Here is an 18,423-nt window from a genome sequence, read left to right on the forward strand (position 1 = left end):
CCATTATTCTTTAAATAGACTGTCATTTTCTCTCCCTCCTCCATCTTGGACTTCAATAATATATATGATGGTGTCCCATAAGTCTTGTGGGGTTTTTCACTCTCTACTTTCTAGCCAATCCCCCCAACACCCCTTCCTCTGGATGTGTAATTTCAAATGACCTATCTGAATTCACTGATTCTTTCTTCTGCTTTATCAAGTCTGCTTTTGAAGCTCTCTATTGAATTTTACAGATCACTCATAGTATTCTTTAGCTCTGGGATTTCTGGGTTTGGGAGGCTTAGTGGGGTGGGGGCTTTTGTAAAACAGTTTCTATTTCTTTGTTAAACTTCTCATTCTGTTCATGTATTGACTTCTTAATTTTGTTCATCTGTCTATTTGTGTTTTCTTTAAAGAAGTTAACTGAATTTCATTAAAAGAACTATTCTGAATTCTTGGTCAGTCAGTTCATAGATCTCTTTTAGGTTTGGTTACTGAAGTTTTTATTAATTTATTAATTTATTTGGTGACGGTGGTGGTGTCATGTTTCCCTTATTCTTCATTATTCTTGCATGTTGGTGTTGGTGTCTATGCATTTGAGGAAGTGGTCACTTTTTCCAATCTTCATGTTTGCTTTGCCAGAGAAAAGATTTTCACTATTCAGGCTAATCTGGTTAAAGAACCAGCTGGTAGAATTCATAAGGGAACAGGCAGGACCTCTGGTTGGAGGGGGCGGGGGGCGGTCACTGGTTCAGCTCTGTAGTCAAACAGGACTACTACCTAAGCTGCCTGGTCAGGTGAAACTGCTAGCCCAGTTATATGGATAGGCATGACCCATGGCTGTGCTCACACAGTCAGGCAGGTTGGCTAAGCTCTGAGGTTGGGTAGGGCTGCTCCTTGGGTTCTCTGGTCAAGCAGGAACAAACCGTACTCCTTGGTTAGTTGGTGCCATTAGCTGGATTCCTTGTTCAGGTATAGGCAGAGATTGTGCTCCACAGGTGGGTGGGCCCAAAGGATGAACTCTGTATTCATGCAGGATTCCAGGCTATATTCCAGAGTCAGGCTCCCTGGTCAGGCAAGGCTGCAGGCAAGCTCTGCAGCTGGCAGGGCTGCTGGCTTGGCTCCCTCTCTTTTCTTTTTTTAATTAAAGTTTTTATTATAACTTTTTATTAAGTGCTCATAAATCACATTCTTAATCTGACTCTGTTACTACATTTTCCCTGTATGAATTCCCTCAAGATAGTTTTTCATTCTTATGAAAAAAGAATAAAATTTTTTATTCTTATAAAAAATAAAAATTTGTAAGTATATACATTGAGAATTATGCACAGGCTAGGAATGCCAGCTGGGCAGAACTGCTCACCTTGCTTCCCAATCAAATGGGGACATCATTCTGATGCCACAGAGAATGGAATCATTTGACGGTCTTTCTGATTAAGAGAGAGATGCAGTATCACTGCCATGATCCAAATACCGGTCACTGTGAGCCCCACCTGTTTCTTTGTTCCTAGCTGACTGTTGGTGGTCTATCTAACCTTGCCAATTCCCCTAGGTTTCTCTGTGAGGTGAGACAGAAGTGACCTTCCCAAGGAATGTTCCAGAATGCTGAGGAAACTGGATGCCAACCTTGACTCTCTCTTCCCCACTAGAGAAACCATGGATGCTCCAGTGAGGCACTGTGCTTGCTGGAAGGAGGGGCAACACAGTCTAAGTGAAACCACTGCTCTTAGCATTCTAATGTGGCTTCTCGCAGTTTTTGCACTCTAAGAGAGTGTTTTAACCTCACCACCAGGTTCTAGGATTTTCAGAAAGTGTTCTTGACTGTGAATAGTTGCTAATTCATATCTTTGATGAGGACTAGAGTCAGAGATCTCTTTTACAACCATCTTGCCTATATCACTCCCCACATCTACTCTTAATTGCAAAATTAAGTATTTCCAGTCAGGTTCTTGCCAGATAATATGACCTCAAACTGTATTTTATCCAATCATTATAAAAAAATCTTTAAGAAATAATATTTATAAAAGATTACCTAATTTAAACAAGCTTTTAAAATTCCTCATTGCATTTATTATAAATACTTTATAAAAAATATAAGTCCCATAGTCTGATTTTTAGGACTACATTTCTCTTAGGCAATAAAATGCAATACTTCTTTTTTGTTTTTTATCTTATTAATATTAAGACTAACCAGCTTCACTCTTTGCTACAGTTGCTAGATAGCCCAGAATCAATGTTGGGTACAACAATTGTACATGACTTACTGGTATCCTTGTTTATGTACCAATCTTTGCTTGAGTTTTACATTATGATCTTATCCTTAATTTCCAGATATCTCATTGCCCCTTGCTGTGTTCTTACAAACTGTACAATGCACATTTTTAATAAATCACCTCAAATCCTTTTGAAAGAAAGCTAGAAAAAAGACAAGTAGGCAAGCAGATTTAAAAGGTCACTAGAACATTTAGCTTATTACTTTTCATCTTACTTCGTCTTACTTACTACAATTCGTCTTACTTCATCTCTATTCCCACCAGTACTATCCTAGTCAAGGAAAGCAGACAATATATTCCCTTAGGGTATTTTTGATGTTCAGGATTCTTTATAGGTATTTCCTCCTCATTTTCACAAAGATAATAATGAAGAAAATAGAACTTACCAAATAAACAATATGTAGATCATTCTCTAAAACAAAGCCCTTCATTGCTCTTTGTAGGTCAGCAAAAATATCCAAAGTATCAACTGGAGAAAGTGAAGAAGAAAGAGTTGCCGAACCAAGGTGTGTTGGATGATATATATTTCCTGGTTTGGGAATGGGGGTGGGGGAAAAAAAGGATCAAATGTTAAAAATAAAACAAAATATTGACTTTTGGCATTCTATAATTAATCTTTCAGGCTCTGATCAATTTTACAAACAGAATCCAATGCATGGATATTTATCAGCAGGCTCCATGCTACTTGTCTGATGTTGCTGAACACAGCACTGATTCACTTAAAATGAGTTGATAAGTCAATTTTCTTTTACTAAAACAGTCTTAGATACTCTAAATCACTAAAGATAAAAAAGGAAGTTGCAATTCAGAAGTCATATTTACCTTCTGTTCCATCACTTGCTTCAGTCATCTGGATGAATTCATTTTCTAGTAGCCACATTACACAGGCCTCAATTGCTCCAAGTTGAACAGAATCTTTATTTTTCTGAATTCCCTGCTTCCCTTCTTTCATACTTGCAGCCAAAAATGTGCAAGAAGCATAAGTCTGTATATCTTGTGATGTACTTGCCACTCCACCAACTATTATCTGAGAAAAGAAGTTTGAAATCTTCTGTAACTTTTTTATAAGACACAGGCCCTCATAAAATAAATTATTTTTTCTCTTAAAATGTTATCAGCATCTTAATGCAGAGACTCTTTATTAACTCTTCTGTCATAATTCATTACAAAAATAGATAACACCTATTGACAACGTGGAAAGTTTTCCTTAAAAGTAGATCCAGGGACTTCCTTGGTGGTCCAGTGGTTAAGAATCCACCTTGTAATGCAAGGAACATGGGTTTGATCCATGGTCAGGGAACTAGATCCCACATGCTGTGAAGCAACTAAGCCCACAACTAGAGAGTCAGTGTGCCTCAACAAAAGATCCCATGTGCTGCTACTAAGACCCAAAGCAAACATATCAAATATATATATATTTTTTTTTTTTTGAAGTAGATCCAACATGTTCTCACAAAGGAAATTAGGTGAATCATTATCTATCTAAAATGCAGGAACTAACAATACAATAATATACATATACATATATATATATAAATAGGTGGTGCTGGTGGTGAAGAATCTGCTTGTCAATGCAGGAGACGCAAGAGTCACAGGTTTGATCCCTAGATCAGGAAGATCCCCCGGAGAAGGAAATGGCAACCCACTTCAGTATTCTTGCCTGGAAAATTTCACGGAGAGAGGAGCCTGGCAGGCTACAGCCCAGGGGGTCACAAAGAGTCAGACACAACTGAGCAACTAAGCACAAACACATTATCTGTATGGAGGCTAAGGTCCATTGTTGTCATCTTTTTTAAAAAATTCAGAAAATAATAAAGAACACCTAAAAAATAAACAGAACCATCTGGCATTTGGGTTTCAATCTGCTATTTTGAAGCAGATTTATATGGTACTAGCTGTATTAATCTCCAGGAAATAACTGTATAAAATAAAACAGATTCAGACTTGGGAAGGTTATAAACAATCTCATAAAGAAACAGAAAGCTAAGATTTTTAACACACTAAAGCTCTACCATTGTACTATATGAACAAAAAAGTGAATGGTAATTTAGTGAACTCCCTCTTACCTCCAGAATAGCTCTTATCATGCTTGAGGTTACTTCTTCTCCTTCTTGTCTTTGCAAACAGCTACAAACAGGTTTCAGAGATCCCTGAAGTAGAGTTATGCCTTGTGATTTCTCAGAGTTTTTACAAACTAAGATACTCTCACCTATAACAGACAAAAAAACCATTCGCAAAATCCCAACACATCTCCATAAGATATCTGCTAAAGAGACTTTAAATTGTCTTACTTGTTTAAAAAGAGACAACAGATGACAGTGGCTGTTATAGAATTACCACAAATGTTTTTATTTTCTGAATTTTGGATTGAAGGGGATCACAATATGCTATACCAAAATATGCCACTTTAGCATAAAGATTATTTTGACCTGAAGGCAACTGAGAAGCAGCAAACACAGAGCTCTCTGCCCTCTCCCTATTTCTTAGAAGCAGGATATAAACATTTCTGTGAATGTGTTCCCCTTCCTGCCTCTCATACCAGGAGAAAAATTCTTATCACTGGAGACAAAAATTCAGCACTGACATAGGTGTGCACAGACCTTACTATATAAAGCTTAACTTGCATTAATTTCCAGCACATACCTACCCTTCCACAATGTACCACGCCCTAGAAGCCCAAACCTCTTTTCTTTTGTTGAATCCCACTTCCACCTTCAACACCACCTCATCCCTCTAGGTTGTCCCAGAGCACCAGGTATGAGCTCCTTGCATCATATAGCAAATTCCCACAGGCTATGTATTTTACATATGGTGATGTATATGTCTCATCGCTACTCTCTCAATTCATCCCACCCTCTCCTTCCCCTACTGTGTCCACAAGTCTGTTCTCTATGTCTGCATTTCTATTGCTGCCCTGCAAACAGTTTCATCAATTTAAACCAAAATCTAGACCATTTTTCTAGATTCCATATATACATATTAATACACAACATTTTTTCTGTGACTTAACTTCAACTGGTATTGAAGGTTCAATCTGCATTGAAGGCTCTAGGTTCATTCACCTCATTAGAACTGACTCAAACGCATTCCTTTTACGGCTGAGTAATATTTCATTGTATACAAGTACCACAACTTCTTTATCCATTCACTCTTGATAGACATCTAGGTTGCTTACATGTCCTTGCTATTACAAATAGTGCTGCAATGAGCACTGGGGTACATGTCTTTTTTAATTATGACCAACCCCCTTTCCTTTGTCTTGTCACTTCTCTACAATTTATCACTTTCTGTTAAAAGGATACATAAACCCCCAGCATCTAACTGCTTCTTTGGTTTTTATTTCAATTGAGGATAACATGTATGTAAAAAATTAAACACTGACTCAAATATGTATGGCTTTTTTTCCTGTTACTCTGTAATTCGTGAGTTTAATTTGCAAGCACAAGGCACAGAACCTAAGAGGGTAAAAGTTTTTTTTTCCTTTCCATACAGTACTAACTATTATCATTGAATAATTAAGTATGTAATAGTAACAGATATTCTGAAAACTACAAAGGAAAATGTATGTACAAATTATTACTAGTTATGAAACTGCATGCCATCTCCTGTGTCCCTGTCCTTTGAAATAAAAAGCTTTTGCTTTAGTCTTCCCAGGTGCTGCTAGTAGTAAAGAATCTGCCTGCCAACGCAGGAGACACAAGAGACACAGGTGCAATCCCTGGGTCAGAAGATCCCCTGGAGAAGGGAATGGCACCCCACTATAGTATTCTTGCCTGGAAAATTCCATGGATAGAGGAGCCTGGCAGGCTAGAGTCCATGGGGCCACAAAGAGGTGGACACAGCTGAGTACATAGGTCTTCAGTCTCTCAGGCCTCCCACGAGTCTCAAAAGGCTGGCTGAAGAGTTAACGATTAATAAACGTGAAGACATAGAAACAAAGAATAACTGTTGGACTGGAAAACTGCTAACAATTTAGAGTATAAACCAGCTACAAAGCAGAGTCACTGAACTCTCAGTTCCTTGAAAGGTATAGATAAAAGGTCTGACACATATTCCTAAGCTGTTTTATAAGAAGCAGACTCCCAGATAAAAACTGCTGACTACAAGTAAATAGACCCCCAACCAGATGAACCCAGAAAATTGGTGATGCTTGCAACTTCACCTTGATGCTAACCAGTCTGAAAACTTGTGCACAAGCTGCTAATTCACCCTGAAGCCTCTTTCCTCACACTGACTTTAAAAAGCCCTTTGCCTGCACCAAGATACTAAGATTGTTTTTAAGGACACTAGTTCACATTCTTCTCCTTCACAGTTAGCTGGTTTCAAATAAGGTCACTTTCCTTGACTCACACCTTGTCACTTGACTTATTGGCCTATCGTGCAGTGAGTAGCCAAACCTCAGCTCCATTAAGTTATACATGATGATAATACAAAATCAAAAATACTACTGGATACCTAAAAATCACAATATAAAACTAATTTAAATGCTTTAGGCTACTGAGACAGTCAAATGAACAAAAACATATCAAAGCACTTATTAATTAAAAACATATTCAAATATACAATTTATAAAAACATAAACACTTATATAACAATTAAGACTAGAAAAAACCCTTTTTTTCCCAAATGAATTCAACAGTAGAAAAAGGAAGCAGTAAATAAGATGTTCAAGAGGTAAAATGAAGGCCACTTGCATTACAGAACAATAAAAATAAAAGTAGATTGTGGTAGACTATTCTAACCATCTAGGCAGAGAGAAAATATAGATGATGCTTTCCCAACACTGATTGCCAAACTGAGAATCAAGAAGGAAAAATGTAAGAACTATAAACTTGATAACCATCGGTTATTTATCCCAAATATAATTACAAAAAACATTCAGTTCAGTTCAGTTCAGTCGCTCAGTCGTGTCTCTTTGCACCCCATGAATCGCAGCATGCCAGGCCTCCCTGTCCATCACCAACTCCCGGAGTTCACTCAGACTCATGTCCATCAAGTCAGTGATGCCATCCAGCCATCTCATCCTGTCATCCCCTTCTCTTCCTGCCCACAATCCCTCCCAGCATCAGAGTCTTTTCCAATGAGTCAATTCTTCGCATGAGGTGGCCAAAGTACTGGAGTTTCAGCTTTAGCATCATTCCTTCCAAAGAAATCCCAGGGCTGATCTCCTTCAGAATGGACTGGTTGGATCTCCTTGCAGTCCAAGGGACTCTCAAGAGTCTTCTCCAACACCACAGTTCAAAAGCATCCATTCTTCGGCGCTCAGCTTTCTTCACAGCCCAACTCTCACATCCATACATGACTACCGGAAAAACCACAGCCTTGACTAGACGGACCTTTGTTGGCAAAGTAATGTCTCTGCTTTTGAATATGCTATCTAGGTTGGTCATAACTTTTCTTCCAAGGAGTAAGCGTCTTTTAATTTCATGGCTGCAGTTACCATCTGCAGTGATTTTGGAGCCCAAAAAAATAAAGTCTGACACTGTTTCCCCATCTACTTCCCATTAAGTGATGGGACCAGGTGCCATGATCTTTGTTTTCTGAATGTTGAGCTTTAAGCCAACTTTTTCACTCTCCTTTCACTTTCATCAAGAGGCTCTTTAGTTCTTCTTCGCTTTCTGCCATTAAGGTGGTGTCATATGCATATTTGAGGTTATTGCCATTTATCCTAACAATCTTGATTCCAGCTTGTGCTTCATTCAGCCCAGTGGTTCTCATGATGTACTCCGTAAATAAGTGAAATAAGCAGGGTGACAATATACAGCCTTGATGTACTCCTTCCCCGATTTGGATCCAGTCTGTTGTTCCACGTCCAGTTCTAACTGTTTTTTCTTGACCTGCATACAGATATCTCAGGAGGCAGGTCAGGTGGTCTGGTATTCCCACCTCTTTAAGAACTTTACACAGTTTATTGTGATCCACACAGTCAAAGGCTTTGGCATATAGAGCAGATGTTTTTCTGGAACTCTCTTGCTTTTTCGATGATCCAGCGGATGTTGGCAATTTGATCTCTGGTTTCTCTGCCTTTTCTAAATCCATCTTGAACATCTGGAAGCTCATGGTTCACATACTGTTGAAGCCTGGCTTGAAGAATTTTGAGCATTAATTTGTTAGCGTGTGAGATGAGTGCACTTGTGTGGTAGTTTGAGCATTCTTTGGCATTGCCTTTCTTTGGGCTTGGAATGAAAACTGACCTTTTCCAGTCCTATGGCCACTGCTGAGTTTTCCAAATTTGCTGGCACATTGAGTGCAGCACTTTCACAGCATCATCTTTTAGGATTTGAAATAGTCCAACTGGAATTCCATCACCTCCACTAGCTTTGTTCGTAGTGATGCTCCTAAAGCCAACTTTTCTTTGCATTCTAGGATGTCTGGCTCTAGGTGAGTGATCACACCATCATGATTATCTGGGTCATGAAGATCTTTTTTGTATAGTTCTGTGTACTCTTGCCACCTCTTCTTAAACTCTTCTGTTTCTGTTAGGTCCATACATTTCTGTCCTTTATTGTGCCCATCTTTGCATGGGAAGTGTTCCCTTGCTATCTCTAACTTCCTTGAAGAGATTTCTAGTCTTTCCAATTCTACTGTTTTCCTCTATTTTTTTGCACTGATCGCTAAGGAAGGCTTTCTTTTCTCCCCTTGCTATTCTTTGGAACTCTGCATTCAAATGGGTTTATCTTTCCTTTTCTCCTTTGCCTTTCACTTCACTTCTTTTCTCAGCTATCTGTAAGGCCTCCTCAAATAACCATTTTGCCTTTTTGTACTTCTCTTTCTTGGGGATGGTCCTGATCACTGCCTCCTGTACAATGTCACAAACCTCCATCCACAGCTCTTCAGGCACTCTATCAGATCTAATCCTTTGAATCTATTTGTCACTTCTACTGTATAACGTAAGGGATTTGATTTAGGTCAAATGTGCATATTTTGTAGCTAAAGTAAGAGACAGAAGCAGGATAAACTTCTCTGATGACTATAGTAATAGAAATCAGTGAGTTACAAGGCTTTTTTAATCAACAAACTTTGATTAAAAGACCAATTGCCCTCAGGGATTATAGACAGATGAATCATTTGCTACTAGGACTGAGACTGATAGTTCACCCTAATAGCTATTCTCTCATTCTTCCTTTGGGCTTCCCTGGTGGCTCAGATGGTAAAGTGTGTGCCTGCAATGCAGGAGACCCAGGTTTGATCCCTGGGTCGGGAAGATCCCCTAGAGAAGGATATGGCAACCCACTCCAGTACTCCTGCCTGGAAAATTCCATGGACAGAGGAGCCTTGTAAGCTATAGTCCATGGGGTCGCAAAGAATAGAACACAACTGAGTGACTTCACTTCACTTCTTCATTCTTCCTTTAATAAAACCCCTAAATGTTAGCTGAACTGATGACCACTCAGCTAGATTATATTCATCAGCTTCTCTGTAGCTGGGGAATATAAACATGACTACGTTCTGGCCAATTGTATGTAAGAACAAATACTATGTGTAACTTCTGGGAAGTGCCCTTAAAGGGCAGGATGTGTCCGTTTATTTCCTCATCTCTCCATCCTAATGGCTGAAATGCAGATGTGATAACAGAGACCGCAGTAGCCATCTTATACCACAAAATAGAAATGCTATTGCTTGAACATGGAAAAACAAACTAAAAGAAAGCATGACAGAGAACATTCCTCTCAAAGTTCTTAAATATTAGAAGACTCAACAATTAAGTCATACCCAGAATAATATAGCAGGCATGAATATTTGCTGCCGTCTTGATATTTAAACAACTCTTTTCCCTACTACTTAAGGAATTAAGTTTTATTTACACTGCTGGCAATATTATCACTACTTGCTGATAAAAAAAACTGAAAATGTGTTTTCAGAGTAGTACCAATTTAGAAAGAGAAAGAGGGAACATGAAGTTCCTATCTCAAAAGTGTGAGAGAGTACTTCCCAGTTCTCAGAATCCCTAGTTAAACTCTAATACCAGACACCTAAAAAGAATTAATAACCAAAAAAAAATCAATCCCTTCATTAGCACAAAATAGCAGATGGTACTGGAAATTAAAGGTCATCTTCCAGCTAATGTGATGCCATCTGATAAACATAATACTGAATCATTTCACTGTACATAACACAAAAGAAAACCTTCTAACGAAGATTATTTTACATTACTAGAAAAACCAATAGTTGATGATATGAAGATTTTAAGTTATACTCTATATCCAAAAGGATGAACTTTAGTTTTGGATAACAAGAAATATAACATGATGAGAAATAGGTTGCTATTCAATTTCAAGTAGACTGACACTATCCTTCAGCAACACTATCATAAAATTCAAACTCACTTACCTACTGTGTCTACGCCTTTCCTGCCAGCACGACCAACCATCTGCTTATAAGTAAGAATATCTAGAAGTCTACCACCGAAAATTGGAGTGCGAATGATTACACGACGTGCAGGTAAATTCACACCAGATGACAGAGTAGAAGTTGCTGCCAAGACTCGAATCTGACCTTGACGGAAGGCTCCTTCAATGATATCTCTCTCCTCAAAAGTAAGACCTAAAAAAAAGAAATTATAATCGCATATATTTATAAACATATGAGGGAAACAGTACACTTGATCACTTATAAATTGATCTGAGAATCTAATACAACCTTGTAAAGATTTTTTTAAGCTACTGTTATGACTGTAAACAAAGAAGTAATCACAGTCTGCCAATCCTAGTACAGTTCTATCTCCTAGACCAGGGGCGGTCAAATTTATCTGTAAACATTTTAGATTTTTGCAGGGCAGATGATCTCTGTTGCAACTACTCAACTCTGCCACTGTCACATGGAACAGCCGTAAAACACATGGGTAAGACTGTATTCCAATAAAACTTTATTTACAAAAACAGCTGGATTTGACTAGCAGACTGTAGTTTGCTGAAACCTGCTCTAGAAAACAACGCCCTGAAGGTACAGACATGCTTTACTCAAGACAGTATCTGATGGTGTATCCAACACAGTGGTCCGACACATTTATTTATGGCACATAAATAAATATCTGAAGGACAAATACATGAGTAAATAAAAAACAGAATATACACTTATCTTGCTTATTTTTTATTTTCATTTTTTTAAAAAGTCAAGAGAATTGGGGTTCTTAGTTTGTAAATTCAGAGAAGGCAATGGCAACCCACTCCAGTACTCTTGCCTGGAAAATCCCATGGATGAAGGCGCCTGGTAGGCTGTAGTCCATGGGGTCGCTAAGAGTCGGGCACAACTGAGCGACTTCACTTTCACTTTTCACTTTCATGCACTGAAGAAGGAAATGGCAACCCACTCCAGTGTTCTTGCCTGGAGAATCCCAGGGACGGCGGAGCCTGATGGGCTGCTGTCTATGGGGTCGCACAGAGTCGGACATGACTGAAGCGACTTAGCAGCAGCGGCAGTTTGTAAATTCAGTGGTGGGTCCACCAATATTCACTTTATTAGCATGCATTATAGTTTATATACAATGAAAATATTCTTATGTGTTTGTATGTAGATATATATTTTTTTATTTTTATATAGCATGATAAAATTTTTAAGTAAACTAAAAAGGTTAAGTTCCTAATCATAGAAACTATGTATTCTTAATCATATCCTTAGCACATATCAACATGGACAGATCACTGCCTAAAAGAAGTTATTTAACTCACTGACTGTCATGATCCTTGCAATTCTGACATCTAGGTATGAGGTTTAAAACATTTGTAACTATTTCAAAATACAATATGACAAATTCTAAAATTAATTCGATTTTGATGTATTTGTAAGAATATTACAAATACCCCTAGATATAAAAGGAAACATTCAGAGTGGCATAAAATTAGGATAGCAAGTACCACTTCAACCTAAGTTCTAAGGAAACAAAGTATAGAAATATAATCACTTTAGAATTCACATCCCCAGTAGTACCAAAAAAGTTTGTATCTAGTACTTATATACCATACAGATAACTAAATAATCCTGCAAGTGTTTTATTCCCGTTTAATCTTAATCCACAATGTTTTAAAAGGAAATTTAAGAGTATTATGTGTGGTTAATGAGAAATCAAATGCAAATCAAACATAAAAATAAAGAAAATTTAAGTATTTTTGGAGGAGGCTTCATAATAACACATTAAATATATGGATACCTGCATGATGAAATGCTACTCCCCATGGCACAGTTTTTTGTAATACAGAGTCCAATCCTGAAGGTGAACGTTTTAACTGATCCATCACTTCTAGGAGGCCCTTTTGTTCCAGCATCACTGATGGAAATTCAGATGATCTTACCAATCCTGTCACAAAAAAACTGTCAACACTGTTCACCTCCCCTTGGACCTCTTTTACTGCTATCTGCCTGAGTCATGACAGATGGCAATGGTTCTGAAACTACTTATTAATCACCTGGATATATTTTTAAAATATTGATGTCTGGCTCTCTCCCCTAGATTCCATGATGTGACGCAACCTGGACATAAATCTCCCTAGGCAATTCTAATGTGCACCAAAGTTTAGGAAACACTGTTGGGTTCAGATCAAGCCCACAGGAGGAGATCAAAAGAACCAGATGAAAGGAGAAAAGTACAAATACCATCACTCAGAGCCTAAAATAAATCCTTGCTCAATGTGTGCCCCCACCAAACCAGCAGTGTCAGAATCACATAGGAGCTTAGTTCTGTGTGACAATTCTTCAAGCCTTTTTGGCACCAATGTGGTACTTAATCATACATTACCCTCTGTTTTTTGCCTCTATGTTTACCTTCCCCAGAAGATTTTTAGATGCAAGAACTATATTTTCTTTAAAAATAACTTAGACTTTGGATTTCTGAACTAGTAAACTTTCTCATAGAATATATCTTATATTTTATGTATTTTTAAATCTTTTTGGTAAACTTCTCCTAAAATTCTGAGGACCACAGATGGTTGCCAATTCTTTACTTCTCTAAAAACAATTTAAATTTTTTTAAAATTATCTTTGTTCCTTATTTAAAAAGAAAAGTAATTTTAACAGAAAAAAATTAGTATGGATAATTTCAAAATTTAAACGTCATCTTTATGAAAAATGTGCTACCTTGTCTTTACTTTTCTGGTGAAAAGTTCATCACAGCCTGGACTCCAGTTCAAGTCCTAGGATTTGGAAACCACTGCTATAAATCATGAGAAGCTCATGCAAAGAAAATATAAATAATGTTTCTGGTCATTAAGGAATGTAAGTTATCATAGTTGCCACAAAAAAATATAAGCTGGCATAGTAAGAAAGCATTGATTAAGAGAGAACTAAAAGAGATGTTATAATATTGGACCAAAGTCTACTAATAAAACTACATGCAAAGTTTACTAATTGAAGCTAGGCTTGAGATATCCATTACCTATCCTCAAGATGCCACCAACATAACAAAGTCATAAAACATCCTAAAGTTCTGTAGCCAGAACTGCCCTGTCTTCCCTGCACTTATCTTTGATCCCAAGGGCCCACAATCTAGTGTGGTGAGGGAACACTACTCACCCCAGAGTGAGTAAAAATATACACTAATGGTTATAGCAATACACATAGATCAATACTCAGCAATAAAAAAGAAGTGAGTTGATAAAAGTAACAATCTAGATGAATCTTAAAAATATCATGCTGAGTGAAAGAAGCCAGACACAAAAGACACATACACATAATATGACTTCATTTACTATATGAAATTCTTAGAAAAGGCACAATTAATCTAGAGTGACAGAAAATATATAACTGGTTGCCTGAAGCTGGGGATAGAGGGAGGAGATAGAAAGCAAAAAAGAACATTTTGGATGACAGAAATGTTCTATGTGTTGATCACAGTGAGGAGTTCAACAGGTGAACACATTTGTTAAAATTCATTAAGTTACACTTCAAGTGGGTGCATTTTATTCTAGACAAATTATACCTCAATAAAGTTGATTTTAAACTACATGTGTATAGTGTGTGTATGTATGCATGACTCTCTGCAGAGTAAGAGCTTAGAAATATAAAAAAGATATGACTACTTTCCCCAGACAAAAATGTGTGTACGTGAAGTCTCTTATACAATTTAGGGGGCTTTGAAGTCAACTTCTCAAAGCCCATGGATCCTAAATGAAGAACATTAGTATATACCTCTATAAATCCAATATACTGAAATTCTGAAGATCAGTTAGTCTGAATGTGTATACATATTATCTATAAGGAGGATAAGGAGATGATTAGTCACAAAAACATACTTTTACAAAGAATCCATGCAGGTGGTGGCAATGATGAGAAGAACCATGCTTTGCTAATATAATTATTAACATTAATTTCAAGCAAATGTCCTAAGAATGGAGGCTTTCCTTTCATCACTTCCTTTCCTTTCCATCACTAACTTACCCTCAGCTTGATGGTGCAGACTGTAAAATTCATGGGCAATGATATCTGCCAGCTTCTCACACCATTTCTTCGATGGACAGAAAAGTAATACTGAATGGTTATCACGAATGGTCTCATAACATAAACTAACCACGTGATCCTCATCTCCCTAAAAAAGAAAGAGAAGTAGCCATTCCAGTGATACTTTCAAAACATTTTCACATCAGTTTAAAGTTATTCATTTTGCTTCAATGGCAAGGTTTTTCTACTCAAAAGCATGATAAAAATCAGTTACAAATTCAGTAATAAAACAAAGAAAATACAAAAAAGAGAAGAGAAAATAAACCTCTTTATGGTGCAAGGTGAGTAGGGAATCTTTTATATTCATTCAACTAATATTTACTGACCTCCAACCCAAAGGTAATAGGGATATAACGGTGAGTAAAAGATAGCCAAGGTACTATCTTTAAGGAGTTTGGGTCTCAGTGGGGAAACAATAAAGTACTAAACAAAAGTAAAATACAATCATAACATGTACTATCGAAGAGAATTTTGTGGTGTTTTGAAGCCTTACATTTAATGTAAATCTGAGCAATCTGGAAGAAAAAAAAAAGTTTCCCTGAGAAACTGATGAGATGTGAAGGAAAAACATTATCTTAATAAAAGGTAACTGAGGAACAGGGAACACATTTCAAGCAGAACAAACAGCATTTGTAAACACTCCAGTGGTGACCAAAACTGGAAGGTCAGTGTGTGTAACTAGATTAATTCATCAATACATTCACTCATTAAGTAATTATTTACTGGGTGCCATATATTATCATGGACTTCCCTGGTGGTTCAGATGGTAAAGCATCTGTCTACAATGTGAGAGACCCGGGTTCAATCCCTGGGTTGGGAAGATCCCTTGGAGAAGGAAATGGCAATCCACTCCAGTATACTGCCTGGAAAATCCCATAGACAGAGGAGCCTGGAAGGCTACAGTCCATGGGGTCGCAAAGAGTTGGACACGACTGAGCAACTTCACTTCACTTCACTTCATACATTACCATGGGCTTTCCAGGTGGCACTAGTGGTAAAGAACCAGAATGCCAATGCAGGAGACGGAAGAGGCACAGGTTAGATCCCTGGATCAGGAAGATTGTCTGGAGAAGGGAATGACAACCCACTCCACTATTTTTGCCTGGAGAATCCCATGATAGGGGAGCCTGGCGGGCTACAGTCCATGGGATCACAAGAGAGTTAGACAATACTGAAGAAACTTAGCACGTACATATATTAGTCAAGGCCTTGGGATGGAGAATAAAGCAGAAAAAAAGCTCTGCCCTCAGAATGTGTCTACTCTAGTAGGAAGAAATAGATAAAAACAAAATAAGCAAAACACAAAATATGCTCAAAGTGCAAAGGAGAGAATAAAACAGGGAAAAGAGAAACCAGGAATGAGAGAACATTCGAGAATGAGAATGAGAAAGTGACATTTGAGTAAAGGTCCAAAGGTCAAAGAGTAAACCCTACTGATGCCTAGAGGGGAAAGTATTCCACATAAAGAGAATCTGAGGTGGGAGATTTCTTGGCATATTATACAGAATAGCAGAGAGGCTATGGAGGAAGTAAAGAATATAGAAACTGAAGTCAGGGTAAAGGAGTGGGACATCATATATGGCTTGTAGGCTACTTTAAAGATGCTGGCATTCATTCCACATGAAATGGGAACCATCACAAATTTTTGAGAATGGGTAGATGCTCTGATGTTCATTTTAAATAGATGATTAGCTTTTGATTTAAGCATGGATCCAGGTAAGAGTTGAAACTGATTTAAATAGGGTGGAGGCAGAGACATGGTAATAGAAGAAGATTGACAGGAGAGTGAATGACTTTGTTTACTGATATATTTATTGAGGTAACCAAGGCACAGTCAAATGAAATTTGGGAGTACAGAGCAAAGCAACTAAGTACGATTCCATACCAAGCATGCAGAAGCTACAAATACAGTCCTATTTCCAGTTCTAAACTTACCCTTAACTATTTCAGTATTCAGAGGCACAGATCTACATTAAAAATAGATGCCTCATACCAGATTCAGTCCTTTAACTTCAGGACTGAAGAATCAGCCCTAGAAAAATACTCTGAATTAAATGTTTTAAAGTGTATTTATCAACCACTTTCTAGATGCTAGGCAATTTTTAAAAATCAAATTTCATCCTTAAAACACTAAAGACAAATATTATATCCATTTTATAGATGAAGATACTATGGAGAAGTTATGTAATTCAACTATTATCACAGCCACATCAAGTATCCCTATATAAGGTATCAGAAATAGGTCTTTCTGACCCCAAAAAATGTTTTTTCCACTATCATATACATGGGGTCACAAAGCGTCAAACATGACTGAAGCAACCAAGAAGGGCACATATTGTACATGTATCACTTAATAAAAGGTCAGTTTTCCACATTAATGTAAACAAAGCCGTAAGAAAATCTTTCCCAGTTAAAAAGAAAAATCTATAAAATTTTATTACTTACACTTATAGGAAATGATTACATTTAAATTGAAGACTACATTTCCTCTCTCACCAACACCACCAATTCTTTCATGAAACCAACTAGGTTAACAACAGGAATCCTTCTAATGGATATGTAATGCACATCCAGCTACTTTGCAACCCCCAGCCCAACTCAAAAATTGTTAACAACATGCTAGGAAATGCAATCAAAAACAACAATACAGGTGGTAAAAAATTACTGTGGACAGTGACCACAGATATGAAATTAAAAGATGCTTGCTCTTTGGTAGAAAAGCTATTACAAACCTAGACAGTGTATCAACCTAGAGGGGTGGGACAGGGAGGGAGATGGGAGGGAGATTCAAGAGGGAGGGGATATATGTATACCAATGGCTGATTCATGTTGAGGTTTGACAGAAAACAACCAAATTCTGTAAAGCAATTATCCTTCAATAAAAAAACTTAACAAAAACAAAAAGCAGAGACATCACTTTGCCTATCTAGTCAAAGCTATGATTTTTCCAGTAGTCACGTACACACGTGAGAGTTGGACCATAAAGAAGGCTGAGCACCGAAGAAATGATGCTTTTGAACTATGGTGCTGGAGAAGACTCTGGAGAGAACCTTGGACTGCAAGGAGATCAAACCAGTCACTTCTAAAGGATATCACCTCTGAATATTCATTGGAAGGACTGACGCTGAAGCTCCAATGCATCAGCCACCTGAAGCAAAGAGCTGATCCATTGGAAAAGACCCTGATGATGGGAAACATGGAGGGCAGGAGAAGGGCAACACAGAATGAGATGGTTGGATGGCATCACCAACTCAATCGACATGAACTTGAGCAAACTACGGGAGACAGTGAAAGACAGGGAAGCCTGGCATGCTGCAGTCCATGGGGTTGCGAAGAGCTGGACACGACTTAGCAGCTGAACAACAAATGACTTACCTTCACTTGCAGCATGGGTTGAAATTCCCTCACAAGCTTCATTGAAGAGTCATAAATTGAATTTCCAATTTTTATGGATTCCAGCAGTGGTACAGGACGAAAGTCAGTGTGGTAGAGTTCAGCATTCAACCAGGAAGCCACAAGCTCCAAATTTGGAAGAGTAGCACTCATGCCAACAATCTGTATGGCATTAGACAAAGGAATGGCTAAATCTGCCTGGCTGCAAAAAACAAATGAAAATGATGTTAAAAGACATATACTATTAATTTCAAATAGTGCTCACAATATTCTTGGTATGTTTTTTGGTACAAATGTGCATAAATTTCTATAGGGTATATACCTAGGAATAAAAGTGTTGGGTCATATA

The 18,423-nt window shown here is 37.7% G+C and overlaps 1 protein-coding gene across 1 annotated transcript in view; it reads right to left on the minus strand.

The window, feature by feature from the left end:
• Positions 1-18,423, minus strand: part of POLQ (DNA polymerase theta) — a 102,441-nt gene that overhangs the window by 68,001 nt on the left and 16,017 nt on the right. The window contains exons 6-12 of the mRNA XM_005674997.3: positions 18,057-18,276; positions 14,622-14,769; positions 12,400-12,546; positions 10,584-10,796; positions 4,319-4,461; positions 3,075-3,279; positions 2,639-2,781 (exon numbers count right to left, since the gene is read on the minus strand). Coding sequence (XP_005675054.2) covers positions 2,639-2,781; positions 3,075-3,279; positions 4,319-4,461; positions 10,584-10,796; positions 12,400-12,546; positions 14,622-14,769; positions 18,057-18,276 — 1,219 coding nt within the window. The remainder of the gene's footprint in view (positions 1-2,638; positions 2,782-3,074; positions 3,280-4,318; positions 4,462-10,583; positions 10,797-12,399; positions 12,547-14,621; positions 14,770-18,056; positions 18,277-18,423) is intronic.

This window comes from Capra hircus, chromosome 1, assembly GCF_001704415.2.
Source record: "Capra hircus breed San Clemente chromosome 1, ASM170441v1, whole genome shotgun sequence".
In the NCBI taxonomy this organism is placed as follows: Eukaryota; Metazoa; Chordata; class Mammalia; order Artiodactyla; family Bovidae; genus Capra; species Capra hircus.